Source organism: Myxocyprinus asiaticus, chromosome 32, assembly GCF_019703515.2.
Source record: "Myxocyprinus asiaticus isolate MX2 ecotype Aquarium Trade chromosome 32, UBuf_Myxa_2, whole genome shotgun sequence".
Classification (NCBI taxonomy): domain Eukaryota; kingdom Metazoa; phylum Chordata; class Actinopteri; order Cypriniformes; family Catostomidae; genus Myxocyprinus; species Myxocyprinus asiaticus.
Window position 1 is genome coordinate 32309201 of NC_059375.1, and position 23807 is coordinate 32333007.

A 23807-nucleotide genomic window follows, 5' to 3' on the forward strand; every position below is an offset into this window, starting at 1 on the left:
AACTCCAATTCCAATTCCAAAAGTCAGAGGTTTCTATATGAACTCATGATTAGGACAATTAGACAAATGATGTGTAATTGAATTGATACAGATATCACTCTTCAAAGTTAACAGCTACATCTCTAACAGCTTCCTTATCACTCTCTGGAACACAGCAGACCTTTGAGCTTCTGTTGGTTCCTAGTCCCGCCTGCCGTTTGCATTGGAAATCACTTGCACACACACGTCTCACACTGCTGTCACCAGAGAGTATTTTATCATCTGGAAAAACAATAGAATTCCTATGCCGCTGTATTCACCATTTTAAAACACACACATACACATACAGAGTCCCCGGCTTCCTCACAGCTAAATTTCACCCTTCAAACCAGCTTTCTGTCATGGTGTTACGAGTTGAAACAGACACACCACAACACCTCTCATTCTTACACTTGAATTCACACACGCACACACAGTAAGGAGTGCTTGTAGTAGAAAAACTAGAATGAATGCATTGGCCTTATAGCTGGGAGGGAGAAATTTACCCTATAAGTCATATTAGAATAGATTATGTCTACTTCTCAGACCGAGATCCTAGTCATATTCCAAACACACACACTGTGACAACTTCTGACAAGGTTCATGCCCAAAGCACCTGACAGCACTGGGAAGGACCTGGGCTTGGCGTGAGAGAAGAAGCTGTCCAGCCTTGGAAATGATTTCCTAAGTACGCTTGGGAGAGGCTTTTCAATCCAATTTGCACCAGCAGAGTGCTTCTCAGTAATCAGAATAGAGGTGTGGCATGAGGCCTGCGGCTATGAAAGCGCTCCGCTGAGAGCCGATCGATAACAGCTGGCCCCAACTGGCCCAAATTCACCCTTCACTCAATTTCAATTTCAATTTCAAAGTACCTCATTGGGATGATTGTTTTACATACAATATTGCCAAAGCATCAATTCACACAGAAAATAGTGACAGGAACAAAACAATAAGATGCAAGTAATGATAGTAGTACCTATAATAAGAATATGCATATACAATACAATAAAATAAAGAAGAATAAAAGGCAGAGTCTATATGCACTAAGTGCAAATAGTAACAGACAGCAACAAAAAGCATCTTAAAAAAGCATCTTCTTTGTGGCAGACACTTTTTGCACCCCTAATTACAGTAAATGCTAACATACAGTGGCATCATTGCAGCATGTTTATTTTGTTTATTTAGAGTATCACAGACACCCTACACCAACCCCTAACCCTAAACATGACCCTTCCCTTACAAAATTTAACCATGGTTTTACTACAGTAACCATAGTATCACCACAGTATTTTGTAGTAAAATCGTAGTAACCACAAAATTAAACACGGTTACTATATTAACACCATATTACTGTAGTAACACCATGGCTAATTGCATTAAAATGATGGCTTCCGCCAAAAAACATGGTTACTACAATATTTCTATAGTAAAACCATGGTTAATTTTACCCGGATCAAACCTTTCTCTCAACTCCCCGAGCTTCACCGTGACCAAATCATGGCAAGGAAATCAACCATCTTTTTTATTTATTATTATAAACAGTATTAAAGGAAATATTCACAGTGGAGACAGGAAACAGGAATGGAAAAATTGGAAAAGATCAAAATCGACTAAATAAAAGGAATAAAGACAGTTAGCAAACTATTTCCAAGTAAAAACCCTGCAAAGTCTTTATTCAGAGGACCAAAAAGTATGAAGAAGTTCCTCAGTGCGGAACGGTGGCAAAATGTTTTCTAAATATCAAAATAACGACATACCGGTTTCCATCTAAAGCTGAAAAAGATTCATTCATGGCATCTTTTTTCCATAAACCAAAGTGAATGGTGACTGAGGCTAACATCTCCTTATGCACTCCATGGAAGAAAGAGAATACAGGTTTGGAACAACATTAGGGTGAGTACATTTTGGCAGAATTTTCAATGTTTTCAATGTTAACTATCCCTTTAATGTCTCAATTAAAAAATAATTCACACACTTTTAGATAGACAATCATTGTAGTTTTAGACATATTATACTGGATATACCAAAAGAGGACACTGAGAATATGTAAACTCATTATGAAACAATATTCCATTTAAACCTCATCAGGATACTACTACATACACTCACTGAGCACTTTATTAGTAACATCTGAACACATACTTATTCATGCGATTATCTAATCAGCCAATCGTGTGGCCACAGTGCAGTGCATAAAATCATGAAGATATGGGTCAGGAACTTCAGTTAATATTCACATCAACCATCAGAATGAGCAAAAAATTTGATCTCAATGATTTCGACCATGGCAGGATTGTTGGTGCCAGATGGGCTGGTTTGAGTATTTCTGTAACTGCTGAACTCCTGGGATTTTCATGCACAACAGTCTCAAGAGTTTACTCAGAACTGTGCCAAAAACAAAAAGAAATCCAGTGAGCAGCAGTTCTGTGGACTTAAACTCCTTGTTGTTAAGAGAGGTCAACAGAGAATGGCCAGACTGGTTCGAGCTGACAGAAAGACTATGGTAACTCAGATAACCACTCTGTACAATTATAGTGAGAAGAATAGGAGCATCTCAAAATGCACAGCTTGTCGAACCATGAGGCGGATGGGCTACAACAGCAGAAGACAATGTCGGGCACTTTATTAGAACCATAGTGTTCCTAATAAAGTGCTCAGTGACTGTAGATCACCAAATATAAAAGTAATGCATTTCTGATAATTCTTTGTATTTTCCATAACACTGAAATCAATGACATGAATGTATGAATGTCTGAAAGTGTGGTTGTGTGTGTTTGTTTGTAGATTTGTATGAAAAGATTAATATGAAAATATGTGGTCAGGTTAATGTAGTTCTTGATGAAGCAGGTCTTTCATCCTCGCTGGTCCCGTGAAAGTCATGTACACGCCTGTCGAACTCACTCGCAAAACATCTCAAAATTCAGTCAGAGCATGGTGCATCTGTGATCTGCTCCACTGAGGATTCTAGTCCTTTCCATGTTTGTGTTGTGCATTTGCAAGCTTTTACCAAGAGCATTAATCAAAAATTGCATAAGGCCTCCCATTGAAATTGATGAAAGGTCTTGAGTTGTTGGTAATCTTAGTTTCCATCCATCTTGCAGCCTGTGGAGTAGCTGTTTGTGGCCCCAGCAGTAAAGGGAAGGGTTAAATCTCAGCTTGAATGACTAGGATGCCCCACTCGCTCTCCCCATTGGGAAGGAAATAAATTAATTTAGCGAGCACTGGCTGGGGCTCTAAGGCTGGCGGAGGGGGAAGGAATAGAGGTTGAGGGTAGATAATACCATTTAGCTCATTGAGGAAATCATTTACCAGAGCAATTTGATGACAAGGATCGAGGGATGTTTTTAGTGTGGCAAGGCTTCAGTCATATTGATGGAGATCCTTCTTTTTCCCACGCTCTCTCTCTCTCTCTCTCTCTCTCTCTCTCTCTCTCTCTCTGTCTCTCTCTCTCTCTTTCTCGTTTCTGTCTTCCACATTTATAAGCTATCGGAGTCTCATTCTACAGAATGATGTAGAATGGGTGCTGATTAAATAAATGCTGCCACAGTGGAGAGCTATATTAAATATCAATTTCTGATTAAAGTTTATCAAAAACAAAACTGCAGAGTGAGTTATTTTTCTTCGCTTCGTGGCCTGTGTTGTTCTCTACTTAGCTCAGACTGATAGATCCACAGACTATCTGTGTTAGATGAAGAACGAACAGTTTGTTTTGGGTCCCCTTATGAAGCCTAAATGTATTTCTTGTGTGGTTGTGATGCTAATTTTTTAAGCACAAGTTATAGTTACAGTTGATACTGATTTCTACTTATCACTCAGTTTTGATCAAATTATTGATCAATCCCACTTTTTCTTTCCCAGTACCGATTCCGATACCAGGTATAGGCTGATGCTGATCCCGATCCGATACCAGTGTGCTGTTAGTTCAGAATAATTTTAGACTATCTTTACACAGAAAATGTTAGTAAGCAATTTTATCACACTAAAATCATGTTAATACACATATTGTTTATGTCTTGTGGCTATACTTTCGAAACAGTGAGTTTTTTTAACGTTTACGGATTGACACCATTTTCTTCCATTCTAAGTGCCTCACCGGAATCCAGATTTTTGCTTTTTTTTTTTTTTTTTTTTTTAAGAATAGGAAGTGCAAGTCAAAATGTATTTTAGTGGTAATCCCACTAAAAAAAGTTATAAATAAAGTTATACCACAAATGCTGTCAATTAAGCTTAACTTGTTTTGAACTTGAAATATTCCTTTAATGGTAATTTCAGTAAAAATCCACAATCCAGCAATAATTTTGTAACATATATTAGGGCTGTCAATCAATTAAAATTTTTAATTGAATTAATAACATGGTATGCCGATTAATTAATCGAATTAATCACAATTAATCACATACATAAATATTTGCTGAGAAAACCCCTTAAATAACAATAATTCAGTATATAATGATTAAATAATTATACATAGTTATATTTAAATAATAAAATATCTATTTAAAAAAATAAAAATACAGAAAATTAAAATGCATTAAATTACTTAGGCACACAAGTTAAGCATTACGAAAATAAAAAGCAAAAAAGACAATACAAAAAGTGGTTTTAGAATGCAATATATTGTTTATTTCCATATTATTGAACATAAGCTTATCATTGGCCTGCAGTTCACAACAATCCATTTTGCAATTGAATTCATCAGTCAGTCCTAGATTTAGAATAAGGGCTTGTCTATGGACCTGTCAATGTACACCTGTGTCAGACAGGCGCTTTTGGAACATCTCGGTTGTGTTGCGGCAAAAACATACCGTTTTTAGGTCACTGGGTCAAGTTAAACGAAGTTTGAAACTTAGAAAAACACATCTTGTGATCCCTGCCTTAGGATTTGCACTCCATCAAGCTGTGTTTCTACGCAAGAACGTGTTCTCAGCTTGTGTTGTCTGCTGTCGGTAAGTGTGGTTTGTTCTCTGTCTGTTACAGCAAGTTTTGCTTTCTGCCCTCTGGAGAAAACAGGTGGTACTCCATGCTTGAAGTGCTTATATGGAAGGAATATTCCTTATTATGTTCTGGGAACATGATTAATTGCGTAAATTTTTTAATGCGTTATTTTTATATAATTAATTGCCCTGAATTAACGCGTTAAATTGACAGGCCTAATAAATATATAAATAATGATATATAAATAATATTTTGATTTTACAAAATTATTGATGGATTGTGGATTTTTACTGAAATGACTGTTAAAAATTTTTCATTCATTCTGAATTCAAACATTCTGCCCAGCATCTACTTTTGTGTTACATGGAAGTAAGTCATACAGGTTAGGAACAACATGAGGATGAGTAAATAATGACAGACTTTTGATATTTTATTTTATTTATTTTTTGTTGGATGAACTATCCCTTTAATTAAAAATCGCTAATACAGTTTGGGTTATTAGAGTGCAAATTTAAACAGATGTATCAGTCAGATGTGACTGATCCGGATCGGTTCCTCCTTAATACTGTGGGCACACTTCAGTTTTTTCATTAAATATATGAAGAAGCACCAGTCAGACCTTTTGTAACTCTAAAGTTACTGCAGGTTTCTGTGTTCCCCTTCAGTGCAACATGAGAGCTGTCCATGGTGCTGAAGTCCTCACAGTACTGCTCTGGTGTACAGCAACAGGGTTCTGAAAAACTCTTTCAACACTCCAAGCAAGATGACTTCAAACATTTCATTCACAACTTTTCTCTCTCATCTGTCTCTTTCTCATCCCTCTCTCCCTCTCTCTCATCTCTCACCGACCTCACATCATGTAGTGATCACTCTCTGACCGCTACAATGTAGGGCAGTCCCAAAGGTTCAGTTTTACCGCACTTCCACTTGGCGTCTATGGTGGAGTACGGTACAAGCTCAGGTCATCACTCAAGCTCTCTGTGACCGCAGACAGTTCTAATGGATGCTAATCGGGCGTCAGCTCTCTTAGGTCATTTTTGCTTAACCTTTCGGGAAAAAAACTAAAACTAATGCACACTGAGAAAATATGAAAACACGGGTCAGCCGGGTTTAGAGACACACAGCTGAATGCCTTCAGCACAAGTTTAAGATCATGAGGTTTGCAGGTGTATTAGCTGGAAAGAAAAGATGTTGTGGTGTTGTTTTATCGTCTGTTTTAGCCGGTTCATCACCCTTCAGATGCAAAGGAAGCTGCTTTCTTTCGTCCATCTTATCTTTGAAAAATATGGCTTACTCGTCCATTTACCCCCGCTGAATATTATATAGCGCAGACTCAACACACACTGCAATAATAAGGTGATTTCAAGCGGCAGCCATTTCCAAAAGAATTTATAGGCGTGCAAGTACCTCACCCTAATCCCCCCACCTGACTTTCTGCCCAGAGTCCAAGATGAAGTGGAGACCACCCCTCCTTGTCAGGCTTATCTTCTGTTTTTCAAGCCGCTGGACAGCCCTCACCCCCACTTGGACTTTGAGACAAGGGGCTGCATCAATACTGCTTAATGTTTTAGTAAATTACAATATCCACCTCAGGCTATGACTGCCTCTCTGTTTTTCTATGTCTGGCTTAACAATGGAGAGAGTAAGAAATGGCTTGGGTGGTGCAACATGAGCAAAGAGAAGAGGATAATCAGGAGGGAGGAATGAGGTGGATGAAATGGGGAGATGGATGGGTGGATGGGTGGACATTTGACAGAAAGACACCCTTCCATATCGAATCAATAGATCACCCACAATTGTCAAATCTTGAGTTTGGCGCCCGACGTAACAAGTTGTGTGTTTCATCAAAAACCGAACTGTACATCACAGATCTAGCGTCAGTGTCTTGGTTTGAGCTCCTGCACAACATGGATTGTGTCAGAGTGGTATAACTTCAAGAGACCAATGGGAAAGTGTAAACAGAGAGAAAGAAAACTTGAATTTGGGATGTAATAAAATTCCCTGGCTTCCACCTTTTTCACCCTCCATGCCTGTCCATGCGAGTTGCCACGGACGAGTGCACTTTTCATTTGGATAATGGAGCATTGACTCTAATTGAGAGGACAGCCTCATTTGTTTGCCAACATGTCAATGGCTGGGCCTCTTATTGTTTCCACTACATTTACATTAATGCATTTCTCCCCACTTCTATTAAAACCACGGCCCCTCCCTGGCGAAGGCTGCCACTTCCTAATGCTGCTTAGTCAGTGAAACAAGGTTAATAACAATCAAGCAGAAATGAGAAAGAAATGCTCTGCGTTTCTATGGCTCTTTATCGGCCTTCGGTAATGGACATTGGATGAAAAGGCAGAGGGGACCGGAGACAGAATTCTGCTGAGATTCTTTCTTTTTTGTTGTATTTGTAGGCTTTAAAGCAGGTATTATAGGACAATTGAGAATAATGGCCACAGGCCGGACTCGAACTAGGGTTCTCTATGCCCTTACCCAAACTCCTTATCTAAACCTAACCAATCAGCAGAGTGTGTAAACATGACAGGAAGCTTTTGTGTGTGACAGAAGCAAGTAATTGTCATGTATTAGATGAAAACGATGTCCAGCAATGTCATTGGCTGTAGTGAAGGTCGTACGAATTCATACGAGTGCAGTCGCATGATATCATACAAATTAGCCAAATTTGGAAAAGTCATACGAATCCTTCGTTGTGAGAGTGTGTTGGGGTTACAGTTAAGCACTTACAATGGAAGTGAATGAGGTCAATACATAAACATTAAAATACTATTTCAAAGGATTGCCACAAGACATAAACAATATGCGTATTAACATGATTTAAATGTGATAAAATCACTTACTAACCATTTCTGTGTAAAGTTATAGCCAATTTCACAACTTCATTGCCATGACGATGTAATGCCAACAAACTGTTTTAACAGAAGAATTAATGTACAGTAAGTGCTTCAAAATTTTTGCTTTTAAACCCTCCAAAAATTGGCCCCATTCACTTCCATTGTAAATGCCTTACTATAACCTTGTTTTTTGCTGCTTCTTTTTTTTTAAAGAAAATGAGAGACGTGTTGAAAATTGTTTTTGTGGTAATCAACACAAACACTGTCGATTGAGCTTAACTTGTATTGAACCCGGAATATTACTTTAAGCCACTCTTAAAAAATGTCTGAATGCTGCTGCATTAGATACAAAATATCAAACCAAGTGGCATCTGCAAACAAACGAGCCTGACCCTTTCTCAAATTTAACTACACTGGCATTTTTACAATTAATACATTTTTTACAATTACTTTGTACCAACAGGCCCCAAGGGGATTTTTTATGGATGCTTTAAATAATTTCTCCTTCAGTTCACACAGGTGTACTAGTAGAGTAACCAAAGGTTTAGATCATCACATTACTAAGAACATGTTCCACAAAGTGTGACAGCCAGAAAGTGTCCAAATGTGTCTTAATTTTTAACAATATTTATTATTTTATCATTTAAAACATAACAAACTTTTTGCTTGAAAAGTGTGTTTGTTATATATGTCCATAAAATAAATCCCACTTGGTCTGATATTTATATATATATATATATATATATATATATATATATATATATATATATATATATATTATATATATATATATATATATAATGCAAAGACATTCATAAGTTTTTAAGTAAATTTTGGACCATTGTATGTCACAAGCACTACCCACTGTGCCACAGCTCTGATTCTGAACTTAATATTTGGCACTGGATGATTTTTTTTTTCACTCCACATTATCTCTTAATGAGAGCGAGGCTCCCCTCAGCGACTGTGCCGCATTTCAACTCCACGGCTTGTCCAATGGTGTGATGAATTATGTTTGCAGTTATTATGAGAGAGGATCGCTTGTCATCTGCACGTAATGCTTGTTAAGTATGGTGCCAAACAAGGAGTCGTTTGTGACTATGCCTGGTATTTCTTTTAGCTAACAGAGTTTGATTAATTAGGGAGCAGGCAGAGCGAGTGGGTGTAAGAGAGATCCCATTACCCAAACTTGGCTAAAGGATCTGTTATTTCTTCTCTTTGGCATGAGCTTTCTGGATGGGGTCAAACTCCAAGGTTCTAAATTTGTGTAAGATTAATACGTTGATATGAGTCCCCAAGGGCAGCTGGCTTTTATGTAGCGAGATCCAGACACGTACAGTATGCAGACACACGTTTACACGAACACATGCATATAGTTTGTACTGATGACCCAGTTGCACCTGTGCTGACAACAGCACTCTGCCCCAGAGAGTAGCCCTCATCTGTCATAACACAAACACACACACACTCAAATACACACAAACACACATGAACTTTTTACAGTTGAGATTAGCCAGGTCATCTGTTATCACAAACATGCACACACACTGTACACTTCATGAGAGATTAGCCCTCGTACATCAACACACATACACACCTGCATTTTGCTCAGGTGAGAACTTGTCATCTCACAGCACACACACACACACACACACACACACCCCTAAAATAAGGCATCTGAGCATCTGCAGGACCAGTGAAGCATGTTCATGTGCAGTGTTGGGTGTACCCAATTGCAAAGTAATTAGTTACTGTAATATAATTACTTTTTAGTCAAAAAAGTAATGTAACACATTACATTTTAAATTCTTGTAATCGGATTATAGTTACTGACTTTCATTGAAAGTAATTACTTTCTTGCAATGTATAATACTATTAAAATATGAATTAATATGTATGTCTTTTAGCATTTCTGTGACAGCTGAAGGGTGCTCAACAATGAATGAGGAGGAAATATAGACATTTTGAAGTTTAGCGCAAAACCAAAAACTTTTCTCGGAAAAGTGATTTAGAAAATAACTTAAATGTAAAATAATTTGTAATTTGATTACTTTTTAGATGAATTAATAAGTAATCTGATTACATGTTAGAGAAGTAATTAGTCATTTTTAGTGGATTGCTTGTTTTGAGTTACTTACCCAATACTGTTCATGTACACATATACAAGTTTAAAGACCCCATGAAATCAAAATTGGAGTTTTGTGACTTGTAGTTCATGGTTATTAACATTAAGTCTCTTTAGAATGACAGTTTCCAACACAATATAAAGAAAACCTATTTGGCCTTTTAAAAAAAGTGGTGTTTCCTTCGATGTGTCCCACCCATACTTTCTGTTTCAATAGGAATTATAGTGAAGAAAACTGCACTTGTCAATTGATTTCAAGTGGGGTTTTATGCTGCACGGCATGAACATTCGCTAAGCCAGTCTCCACCAGCACAAATGATGACAACTGTCAGGGAAAGAGAGAAAAATTATGCTGCACTACATCATAATGTTTGCTGATAAGATTAGAAAACATTGTGTTCTTCTGTGACTCAAAACGAATGGGAAAGCAACTGAGAAAAGAATCTCATTTGCATCCCCTTCAATGGAGAGAAATGGATGAGAAGAAAGAAAAAGCACATTCATTTACATGCTGAAACACAGAGCGAAAGAAAGATGCAGAGAGAAAAGGCACCCCTTCACACAGAGACCTAAATGAGGTGGTAGATACTCATTTAATTCCAACACAGAGAAAGAGAGAAAGACAGAGTGAGACAGAGTATGAGAGAAACAGATGGAGGTGGATATGAGGGAAAAGATGAGAGAGCCTGTGAAAAGGGGAAAAAGCAGCTCGTATTAGAAACCTGTAATTTAAATCAAAGGTTATAATCAAAAATTTATCAGTTAATTGATCTCACACATGCTGCTTGCCAAGAGAGCAATTTAGAACCCTGGGCTGCAAATCTATCGAGCGGTGCTCTATAAAGTACGTTTGTTGTCTTGTAATGATCAAGCAGTCCTTTAATGCTGAGAGCTGATATGATAGCGTCCACACAAAGCCATTCAGTTGCCAGCACCCCACTCATCTCGTTGCCGCTGCCTTGCTATAATACGATAAGGAAAAATCATCCTATAGCTTCACTTATACAACAGTTAGTTCTGGTCCTCTAATCTGATTGGACAAAAGTGATGATATTTAGTATAACAGCATTGGAACGCTTTCAAATAGACAAAATAACTGGCCATACTGTGTTCAAAATGTAATTTACTCAATGTTAAAGGAATAGTTCACCCAAAAATGAAAAATCTTTCATTATTTGCTCACCCTCATATCTTTCCAAACCTATGTGACTTTCTTTCTTAAGTCATAAAAGCAGATGTTTAGATGAAACAATACAATGGCAGTGGACAGTGCCTCACTTTAAAAGTTAATAAAGACCCAAAACATTAATAAATGTAGTCAATGTGACTTCTGCGTCACATTCAAAATATTCTGAAGGCATACAATAATTTTGGTTATAGCTGGTCATTTTTCAATGAAAATCTAAATGTCTATTGCACGTTCATGAGTGCCATGAGAAAAGCTTGTTCACATTAGAACTTATGTTGTTTAGCGCTGAAAACAACTGTGAATGAGCAATATGAAAGCAATAAAACACTCAAATCACAGAATTGTGATTTGTATTAGAATTGTATTAGATAACACTGAATGAGTTAATTATAGGTTGTTGTTAAGTGAACAATTGGGTGATAACATGCCTCTAATAAGGGCAGCGATGTAGGAGGCAGATTCCACTCTACAGGTTGTCAGCGTGTGTAAACCAGGATCTGTATCAGCACTTGGGTTCCATCACGATCAGTGGTTTTAATGTCTGAGGCTTATCGTGTTGCATGGGATGTGCATGATTCAGATTGTCAGGTACATATCGGAGAGATCCTGGAAACTGCTCTGCTGTTATCATGGAAGTAGATCCCATTTTTCTCCTATCATGTGTTATCAGGACACAGACAGACAGGGCTATGATTGTTCTTGTCATGTCTCATTGTGGGCTTTAAGAGCTAACTAGACTGGATTAGCATGAGAAACTTAAAGGGAAACTAAAATGATTTAATCATTTACTCACCCTCATGTTGTTCCTAACCTGTATGACTTTTCTTTCTTCTGTGTAACAAAAAAGTAGATGTTTGGCAGAATGACGGCCTCAATCACCATTCGCTTTCATTGCTTGGAAAAACAATACAATAAAAGTGAATGGTGACTGAGGCTAACATTGACAGAATTCTAGGGTTTTTGGGTGATGTATCCCTTTAAGAGTAAAATTTATCAAATCTCTCTCTCTGTTTGTAGGGTAACCAGGAGGCCCCAGCTCCCCCAGAAGCCATGGCTCAGCCATACGCCCCAGCGCAGTATCCTCCCCCTCCACCTCAGAACGGGTTGCCTGGCGAATACACCCACCCTGGGCAGGACTACACGGGGCCCAGCCCAGTCCCTGAGCACGCTGCTGCTCTCACGATCTACACACCCGCACAGACACACAGTGAGCCCCCTGGCACTGACAGCAGCACGCCTTCCCTCACAGGGACAAGCAGCTTACCAGTGAGTACCACAAACCATCACAATCAACCAGTCTTACCCTTTCTATCACTGTTTCAGCCAGTCTTACTGTAGTCTCGCATAGACAGACATTTGGATTATGGCATAAAGTCCACATTGCAGCCTATTCTGGACAAGCACTGCCCACTTTCACAGGAAGGGACTATCTGACTAACATGTAAAGTGACCAGCCGCTTGTTTCGTTGGTAACACTTTACAGTAAGGTTCCATTCATTAACATTAGTTAATGCATTATGTATCATGAACAAACAGTTAACAATATATTTTTTACATCATTTATTAATCTTTATTAAGGTTAGTTAATAAAAATGCAATCGTTTGTTGTTGAAGTTAGTTCATAGTTCATTAACTAATGTCAACAAATACAACTTTTGATTTAAAAAATGTATTACTATATGTTGAAATGAACATTAACTAAGATTAATAAATGCTTAATAAGTACTGTTCATTGTTAGTTCATGTTAACTTATGTTGTTAACTAATGTTAACAAATGGAACCTTATTGTAAAGTGTTACCGTTTAATTTTTACATACTGTTTAAGAACGGTTACATACTATTTAGTGACATACTTTTTGTTTGTTTGATTATATTACCATAATAGACCAGCGGGGAAAAATTAATTAAATTAATCATGCGCCATTCTCCGTGAACCATTGTTCAGAAAACACCCCAAAAAATAGTTGAAAACTGTAGACTATGTGATCGCATTTTTTGTTCTTCCAAAAGTAATAAGTACTGATTATTTCACAGACATAACCGAAAAAGAAAAAAAACAAAGAAGAATATACAGTTCTGCTTGTGGATATCAAGTTGATTTGCCACTAAGTGCCTCAAATAAAACTCTTCTGAAAACTATTTTTCAAAGACTTGATGCTACTAACCAGGAAGCTTTTGCAAATTAGAGATTTGTTCTTCTGCAAAAGCACTCATTGAAGCAAAAGAGCTCTTTGCATACTGAAACCTCAGCCAGCACTTGCAATTGTTGCATGCAATATGCATTATATGGTCACTGAACAGACTGTGGGCAGTCCATGGATGTACCATCTGAGTTTAAAACTATTTTCAACCAAACTTAGCAGACTGCAGGTGTGGAATTTTCAGTTAGATCTTTGTTATAATGGCGCAGCACCAGGGTCAGAAATGAGCTTTTCCATTAGGGGGCAATATTTGATTTCCAGGGGCATTTTCTTAATTTGTAAGGGCACATAACAAAATAACGATGTCATCCTTTTATTTTAAATACTTCAATTGGTCACACTTTATATTAGGTGGCCTTAACTACTATGTACTAACATTAAATACATGCAAGACTATGTATTTGCTGTGTAACTGCATGTTGTTCCGCAAAATGCCCACATTTGCTGCTACTGAGGTTGATGTACAGGTAGGTTTAGGATTAGGGGTTAGAGTTAGGCTTTGGGGTAGGGTTGGGTTAGGGTTAGGGGTAATGTTAACAGTGTAAATACAAATTTAATAAAATGCAAGTACTTTAAATGTAATTACAATGCAACAACATGTATGTACATAATAAGTACATTGTATCACATGGTTAAGTACATAGTAGTTAAGGCCACCTAATATAAAGTGGGTCCCTTCAATTTAATCTATTAATTCAATTTGAATAATGTTACAAGTAAAATTTAATCAAAACTATATAATATTTGTAGGGCTGGGTATTGGCATTGATTTCCCAATTTTATTTTGATTCAATATCAATTAAATTAGGAATACTTCAGTTACAATATCAACAGGCATGTTTCAGTAATTGAATATTACCTGATCTCTACAGTGCAAAATGTGCATTGTGAATGAAACACATTCCTGGATCACTTTTTTTTTTCTTATTCACGTATTGGCGGTTAAGTTAACATATCCCAAAATGAATATAATGCAACAATACAGAGGACATTATTACAGTAAATTGCTAACATCCATCCCTCCCGCACTTTTGGCCTCTAGCAGGTGAGGAGACTTTTCAGTGAGATGCATAAGTCAGAAAGGCCGATGAGCAGGGAAGCATAGCACATGGAGCGATAGTGTTACTCACTAGGACATTTTATTTTGAATGAGAGGAGTGAACGGTCATGAAATTTAGAGCGGGACATGACACCAAACTGATGCGGAGCGATAGAAGCGGAGTGCCCATCTGTGCGTGTCGATGGTGCGATGATCCGCCACTGACTCTGCACTGATGTCACAACATCTGCACAACAGACGGCGCACAACAAATTATGTTCAGTGAAAATTCAAATGAAGATCGCGATGTATGTATTTGTAAACTAAATCGGATGTTATTAATAAAAAACTTTTCGGGGGCATTTTTTTTTATTTCAGTGGCATTTCTTCCCCAAGCCCCCTTTAATTTCCATCCCTGTGCATGACCATTTCTAGTTAGGCCTACTATTTCTTTTTTCTGTTGTCAACATCAGACCTAAACATCAAATGTTTTGCTTTTTTGTATTCAGACAGACAGAGATAGAAAGGGGGGTGTAGGAAATAGAAGAGTTAGGAATGAATAGACAAAGATAACTATAAAGCTAGCACAAGAAAAGATAAAAGCAGAGGACAAAAAAGACATTGAAAGAAGAAACCATCATTCTCCATTTAAAGAGTTCTTCTGCTTTCTCTCTCACTACGCCAGTCGGTCCATTTTATCCTGCTTTAAGCCATGGCTATCACATGGCTCAATATTGTAAACCCCATGGAGCAATTTACCATGGCTAACAATATCACAAACGTCTCAATGGACCACTTAACGAGTGCTGCCCAAGTGCTGTATCTGAGCATATGACAAGCCCATGATGAAATAAAAGATATTCTCAGAGTGTGTATGTGAGGGGAAAATGTCCTTAGACCTAGTCCCATGAGAAAGTTCTATCTGGTCTGTTTGCTCAACCATTTCTTGTTTCCTATAGGTCTTTGATGAACACATTCACACACTTGGAGGAAACCAAAAAAACAAAAACAAAAAACACATAAATGAATCCCTGAGGGTCATTAGATTTCATATAAAGGTTTGGGGACTAGATGTCCAAGGGAAATTACTGTGGCCTGACACCCAAAGTTCAGACAACCTTAACTGAAAGCCCAAAAAAGAAGCATGGCCCCTCTGATTTTCAATCCAATCAAGTCACACTTTCCGCAGATTATTTGCTTTAAACTTAAAATTCTGTCATCATCTACTCATGCTGCATGTTTTTCCCATGAAAATAAACAAGCTGCTCTTGTACATACAACAAAGTATATAAATATCACTAAGTGTCAAGTTCAGACTGTCAAGTTAATGTAATATAAATACAGTTGAAGTTTACATACACCTAAGCCAAATACATTAAACTCAGTTTTTCACAATTTCTGACATTTAATCATAGAAAACATTCCCTGTCGTAGGTCAGTTAGGATCACTACTTTATTTTAAGAATGTGAAATGTCAGAATAATAGTAGAGAGAATTATTTATTTCACTTTTATTCCAGTCTAACCCCAATAGGTCAGAAGTTTACATACACTTTGTTAGTATTTGGTAGCATTGCCTTTAAATTGTTTAACTTGGGTCAAACTTTTTGGGTAGCCTTCCACAAGCTTCTCACAATAAGTTGCTGGAATTTTGGCCCATTCCTCCAGACAGAACTGGTGTAACTGAGTCACGTTTGTAGGCATGCATTAAGGTTGGGATGGTGTTCTTCGGCTTGCAAGCCTCACCTTTTTTCCTCCAAACATAACAATGGTCATTATGGCCAAACAGTTCAATTTTTGTTTCATCAGACCAGAGGACATTTCTCCAAAAAGTAAGATGTTTGTCCCCATGTGCACTTTTTTTATTGCGGTTTTGGAGCAGTGGCTTCTTCCTTGCTGAGCAGCCTTTCAGGTTATGTCGACATAGGACTCATTTTGCTGTGGATATAGATACTTGTTTCCTCCAGCATCTTCAAAGGTCCTTTGCTGTTGTTCTGGGATTGATTTGCACTTTTCGCACCAAACTATGTCCATCTCTAGGACAGAATGCGTCTCCTTCCTGAGAGGTATGATGGCTGCGTGGTCCCATTGGGTTTATACTTGCATACTATTGTTTGTACAGATGAATGTGGTACCTTCAGGCATTTGGAAATTGCTCCCAAGGATGAACCAGACTTGTGGAGGTCCACAATTTTTGTTCTGAGGTCTTCGCTGATTACTTTTGATTTTCCCTACTTTTGATGATGTCAAGCAAAGAGGCACTGAGTTTGAAGGTAGGCCTTAAAATACATCCACAGGTTCACCTCCAGTTCAGTACACCTCCTATCAGGAGCTAACTGGCTAATTGTCTAAATGCATGACATAATTTTCTGGAATTTTCCAAGAAGCTTAAAGGCACAGTTAACTTAGTGTATGTAAACTTCTGACCAACTGGAATTGTGATATAGTCAATTAAAGGTGAAACAATCTGTCTGTAAATAATTGTTGGAAAAATTACTTGTGTCATGCACAAAGTAGATGTCCTAAACGACTTGCCAAAACTATAGTTTGCTAATATTAAATCTGTGGAGTGGTTAAAAAATTAGTTTTAATGACTTCAACCTAAGTGTATGTAAACTTCTGACTTTGACTGTAAATGATATAGCCTAAAATTCCTTTTTTTAAGGAAATGCCATATATATCTGTGTTAGGTCAAAAGATAAAAAAATAAGAAGAGGAAGTTGGAAAGAACACGAAAGAAAAATAAGCTTTTTTTCCACCATTGGGCAGAACGGTTTTCTTAGCGAAATCGTGTCGTTCCATGCTGATCCTGGCCAGCTGGCACGGTAATGGTTTCTTTTTCCACTGTGGTGCTTGAACATACATAACAAAAACATCAGTTGGCATCGGCATGAGAGGTAAACATTGAAGCGAGTGAGCTATGGAGGATAATCGCATATTCCAGTTTTTTTGGACTGCCTTTTCATCTGGATTTTACTCTGCTGAAGCACAGGAAATCACATGTCCCATGTCACAAAAAGGAAAGCAAAGAGAAAATGGGAGAGGTTTACCATCATTTGGTGAGGGGTTGTGTTTGCCATCGGACATGAACACACAGAAAAGTAAAAGTTCCCAGACTAGCTAAAAGCACATTTATTGACAAAATATTATACAAGTAAAAAATTATTTGATATGAGTTTTAATGAGATAGTTAGTGTATTCTACCTCCCTGACAAAAAGGCTGTGTAGAAAAATAATGTACTATAGGCCTACTAATTAAACCATCATCATACAATCAGGAAGATACACCAAACATTCACTGTTCTTTTTATACAATTTTATTAACCTCACCATAGTGAACTTTGCCAGCTACCTAGAAACAAATGAGTTACCTTGGCGTTGGCAAATTGACAATTGTAAGTCATCGTGTACTTAAGCCATCCCACCAGCACGGTTAAGCACGGTTACACATGGTTAGCTCATCGTGCCAAGAAGGTTTGTAATTGTGCTGGGCCGAACCTTGTTCAAGTGGAAATGCTACTAGAACCGTTCCTTACCGTGCTCAGAACCATGCGGCCATATAGTGGAAAAGCAGCTTTAAATTATAGAGCACAAAACTTATCTTCAGTGCAAAAAGGACTAGGCAGTCTTCCTGGCCTTAGGAAAACCAGCGAGAACACAAAAAAAAAATGGATGGATGGATGAAAAATCTTTTTCTCTTTCTGACTGGGATATGTGTTAAGCTCTGAGCTGGTATAGTTTAACGGACGTAGAAATAATCCCAAGCGCAGCAGATCGCAAAGAAGCCAGGTTGACAGGCCTTGTAAAGGCACCTGAGATCTGGCTGGGGTAATCGAAGGCTTGATTGGAGGGTGTACTTAAACTGTCACTCTGGCCTAAACCACAGGGGAAATTCTGTCTTTCTCCCTCTTTTTTTTTCCCTTTGGAGAATCATTAGCAAAGGAGGAACAGTACACCTCAGAGTGTGGACGGTAATTACATCAGATCACATTTCACATCACAACAGCAAAAAATGTAGATGCTTTGTTAGTTGATGATAAAAGACTACTTAATTCTCTTAAGGGTATGTGCTAACATTATTCGGTCCCACTTCATATTAGGTGTCTTTAGTCTATGTACTAACATTGTATACATAGAATACAATGTACTTATTCTGTAACTCTCTTGTTCTGCAAAACTCTCACAAGATTCATATTTGCTACTACTGAGGTTGATGTGTGGGTAGGTTTAGAATTAGGGTTAGGGTTTAGGGTTGGGGTAGGGTTAAGTTTAGGATTAGGAGTAAGGTTAACAGTGTAACTACCGTACATACAGTATGTAGTTAAATGCAGGTACTTTAAATTGAAGTACAATGCAACAACATGTATTGTCATAAGAAGTACACTGTATCAAATGCTTAACTATATATAGTTAAAGACACATAATATAAAGTGGGTGCCAGTTTTCCACCACAGCTGTTATAGAGATAGTTCACCAAAAATGTTTTTTGAAATGTTTCAAAAAATGTTGTTATCATTTACTCACCCTCATGTTGTTCCAAACCTGTGTGACTCTCTTTTTGTCCATGGAACACTAAAAGAGATGTTTATTCTCAGTCACCATTCGTTTTCATTGCATCTTTTTTCCATACAATGAAAGTGAATGGTGACTGAGGCATTAGTCATTCCTTAACATTCTGTCTAACATCTCCTTTTGTTCCATGAGAGAAATAAAGTAATCACAGAGTAATATTGGAACAACATGAGGGTGAGTAAATAATGAGAGAATTTTCATTTTGGGGTGAACTATCCCTTTAAGATGGAGTGTCATATTACCTACCAAGGGTAGAATTGTCTAAATTGTGATTTGCAACTTGCTCAAGCACCTCCATAATGCTCAAAGGAGCGTGATGTTATGTTATTAAGGGAACACCATCATTTCTTGCAATTATTCTTGGCCTGCTTCCATGAGTAGTTTTGCAGTACAATTCACCAGGGTTTCTTGCATTACTATTCAAGAGCCACGCCACAGCAAAAAATATATATATTATAGCTGAGGTTTAAGCTTATGAATTGCATGTGACGAAAGTGAAGGAATAGGCGTCGGTATGTACAGTATATGGTATATATATACAATAAGTAGTCAACTCAACTTCATATTGCATTGTCCTTACTGACTGCACTCAGAATCGGACAAACAGCCCAATGTGAGGTCCAATTCTTGAAGATGTCCTCAATTGGTGTGGTTCTTTTAAACAAATCAGTAAAATTGATTGGCAAATCAGAATAAATCGATCACAGAGGTCAATCATGGACTGAATCAGTCAGATTATACAGTTTGTCACTTTCTACGTGAATTGCAGGATATTATGTTTGACTCAAAATTAGCTGAGAACTGTTACTGTGTTATGTGAAAGCAGTGTTAAAATGCAAATGTATAAGGTAAGGGAACATAAATCCATGTAATTATTGATTGGTTGTTCATACGACAACATATAGTTAAATATACATGTCTGCAATAGAGTTTCAGGGTTTTATTGTAATAAATCATGGTAGTTTAATGAAGAATTATTATTTTTTTTTTTTTTACGAATATAGTGATATGTTAATAAAATAGTTTTGTTATTGTTTAGGCCCAAATCAAGAAACATTGCCATTCACAATATTGTTGCAGGTATAGCGACTAGAAATCTTGGTCTTTGTTGCAAGTTTAACTTGTGAGTCAAATTACCATCACTGTCTAATTAATTGGAGCTTTACTCTGGACTGAAAGGCCAGTGTATTCTTTTTAAATGACAGGTGACAGACACCGTTTGTATTCACTGTTTATCTTTCATTGGGATGGAGAGATGATGGAATAGGAGGGGAGGATAGCAGAAGTGTAGAAGAACAAAAAAATATAAAACGGCTCAGACTAATCCCTTTAAGTGAAGCGCTGGTTTGGCCCTAATCGGATGTAATCTACCTGCTTGGCAGCTTTCCAATCAGATAGTTTCAATTATGTGGTTGTAGGGGCATTCTGAAGGGGGAAGTGCTGAGCCGAGCACTTTGAAAGTGATTTGCAGATAACACTGAATGAGTGGGGCTAGAGGAATGACTTAACAGGAGTCATTCCCCACCCAACCACACACACAAATACAAGCACACATAAACGCATGCAAACACACGCTTTCTATGGCGTTAAGAGTGGAAAGAGGGCTTGGATGTGAAGCCCTGGGTGATCTTGTATGATAATGTTCAGGTAATTATTTCTTGGTGCTGCTTGGCTGCTCCATTTCTAGAGGAACTTGAAGAGCAAAGAAGTGGTCCCACAATGAATCACTGCTCTGAAGCAGAAAGTGTATCACAGGAAAGCTCCATTGAATGGGTACTGTATAATGGGACTTTTTCACAGACTGTGATGATGGATTTCCACCTTAATTTAGCAGTGCAAATCTAGCAAGCTTTTTTAATTTTCACATTTTGAATTATTTAATGTTTAAAGTTTAACATTTATAACATTATTCTTTGTGTTATATGACCCTGGTTTTCATTTAAAACACAGCCCATGGTCATGGAAAACCTGGAAATATCAAGTCAAGTCATTTTTATTTGTTTCACACTTTTCACAACACACATTATTTCAAAGCAGCTTTACAGAAAATTATGCTGTAACATGAAATTAAGCTGTAATGTTTTAGAGTAAATATCAGTTAATCCAGGCCTGAAAATTAATAAAATCTTAAAAAGTAATAGAAAAGTCAGAGAAATTTCTATAGTGAATAAGATATAGGTTTTTAAAAGTCCTTATCCAGTAATCATGATTGACTGGAATAACCATGGAAATTAATTGGTCAAGTGTGGGAACCCTGAAAATCAGTCAACACTGCTGAAATGTGGTTTAAAATACAGCTGCTGAAGGTGTGACAGTAAATTTGACAGCTTTCTGTCTTCTGACTGCCATAATCCATCTCGCTATATTTTTTCCATCTTTTGAAAAGACATGGAAAAATAATTGTGGATTGTTTGTTTTTTTGTTTGTTTGTTTTTTTCTTTTTACTTCCACATTCTAAACATGAGGGAAATGTGACAAGTTTGCATCCACCATTAGGGATGGCCAGCACCATAAAAACACAAACGTTTCCAGCAAGTTTACATTTATCATAAGGTTGCATGTATGAGCAACCAAAGATTACTCAAAATGACAAGATGATGCATGTTAAGTGGTAATGTGCAAGGCAAACCGATAAATGGGCCTTTCTTATCATTCAGTAAATCATTTGGCATACTTAAGACTGTGGTAAACGGATAACGTTTTGTAAATTATGTTCCAGACTTCAGTTGTGGAAATTGGGTGTCATAAACCTTTAGGTAGGGTAATATACCTACTTAGGGTTAATTTGGGGAGCTTTTCTTAGCTTACCATAAAATCCTCCCGTATGGATTTACTATTAGATTTCTTGGCAGGATCCACAATTTGAATCTGCTTTGAGGCCCTAAAGTAGGATACTTAGCTCCTCCCCAATTTCATCCAGGTAAATGGAGTGATGGAGAAAAGCTCATAGTCAGGTGATTCTTACAAAACCGGTCAAAAATATTTCCTGGTTCTATTTTACATTTAAAAAAAATTTTTTTAAAAAAAAGCAAATTCTATTTTGTATATAGAAAATAAAGTCTATTTTTAGGGGCATTAAGATTTTTTACATTGTTGTTACATTACATTACTTTGGTATTTTCATGACTGTTATGCACATTTTATCCCCCCAATTCTCATTACTTCAATGCAAAAAAGATGGTCATTATGACATTCTTATAATGTTAAAAATTAAATATTATTTAAATTGTAAATTTCATATACATATACATCACAGTAGTACTACCTTGGTACTGCATTTTATTTTCACTGTCTTTGCTGTCCTGAAATGAATGTCACATGAGTTTCCTCATTGAAAATAAAAGTAAAATGTCCAAATGTGTTAAGGTAATGACAATTGGGGGTAAGATGTGTTTAAGTGTCCTGAAGATAATGTCACAATGCCAAAAATATGACAGGCCTCATTTTCATTATGTAAAGTGAAAGTCTCCATTGGTTTAGGGTTAAATATGATCAGTACATTTTCTTGACAGGTTTTGTGAGAATCACCCAGTCAGTCTGCTGGTCTACCTGTACACTTATGCCTTGACCACTGTGCAAAAAACACAAAGTGTTTACATCAAAGAAAGACATCAAATCCTGAACTTAAACATCTTACAATGTCCTTAGGTGGGTGACCTGGCAACCCAAGTGAGCAGGGCCTTTGCCTCCGTTTTGAAAGCGAACACTTCTAATTACTTTTCACCTTGTCTGTGGAACTTGGGAGAGCGAAGCCCTCTGAAAACTTGTCTCTGAAAGAGACAGATGCAGCCCAAGCTAGCTGCAATATAATTAACATGCAATTAACACAAATTAAAAGGCAAATTGCTCAGATGATCCCCCTGTAGATGGCTGCTTAGCGGTGGCAATGAGATAATTAGATCCAAATCTGGAGCGCAGAGTCTCGAGCGCTTACCTCGCCTCTCCCTCTCCTGGCCTGGTGTCAACTCCTCCAGAGAAGATCTCTCAAACCACCCACACTCAAGAACAGGGGAAGTTCCCCGAATAAAGCCAGAGAGATTATATCGTTCTCTCGAGACTGCACTTGAGAGAGCGAGAGTGTAAGTGTGTGTGCTGGTCAGTGTGTTTTACAAAGAACTTATCAGTGGAGCATTATTCTCTTATTTTAATGCAAAAATAATATTTTTCTTACACAGAATAGCCCACTTTGTCTAAACATCCTTAAAGGAATATTCTGAGTTCAATACAAGTAAATCTTAGTTGATATCATTTGTGGTATAATGTTTATTACCACAGAATTTCATTTTGACTTGCCCCTCCTTTTCTTAAACAAAAAAGCAAAACTCTGGGTTCCAGTGAGGCCCTTACGATGTAAGTGAATGGGGCCAATCCATAAACGTTAAAATACTAACTTTTTCAAAAGTATAGCCACAAGACAAAAACAATATGCGTGTTAACATGATTTTTAGTTTCCTAAATACGCTTACTAAACTTTTCTGTGTAAAGTTATAGACAACTTTACAACTTCGTTGCCATGGCGATGTAATTTCAACAAACCCTAAAATGACTGAAAATTTTCAGATTTAAACAACTTTACAGCTCAAATAACACGAGTTTTAACAGAAGAATTAATGTAAGTGCTTTTGTAAAATTATAAGCTTCACATTTTTGCCTTTAAACCCTCCAAAATTTGGCCCCTTTAACTTCTATTGTAAGTGCCTCACTGTAACCTTGATTTTTACTTTTTTAAAGAAAAGGAAGGATGAGTCAAATTAGTTTTAGTTGTAATCAACAATATGCCACAAATGCTGTCGATTGAGCTATACTTGTATTGAACCTAAAAAAAAAATAATAATAATTGGCAATAGGGCAAGAAAAAGTAACTTTTTCCCTTTAAATTCAAACT

The 23807-nt window shown here is 37.2% G+C and overlaps 1 protein-coding gene across 2 annotated transcripts in view; it reads left to right on the plus strand.

The window, feature by feature from the left end:
- Nucleotides 1-23807, plus strand: part of LOC127422981 (RNA binding protein fox-1 homolog 3-like) — a 624242-nt gene that overhangs the window by 542001 nt on the left and 58434 nt on the right. For both annotated transcript variants that reach the window (XM_051666939.1, XM_051666938.1), the window contains one exon: nucleotides 12128-12376. In XM_051666939.1, coding sequence (XP_051522899.1) covers nucleotides 12128-12376 — 249 coding nt within the window. The remainder of the gene's footprint in view (nucleotides 1-12127; nucleotides 12377-23807) is intronic.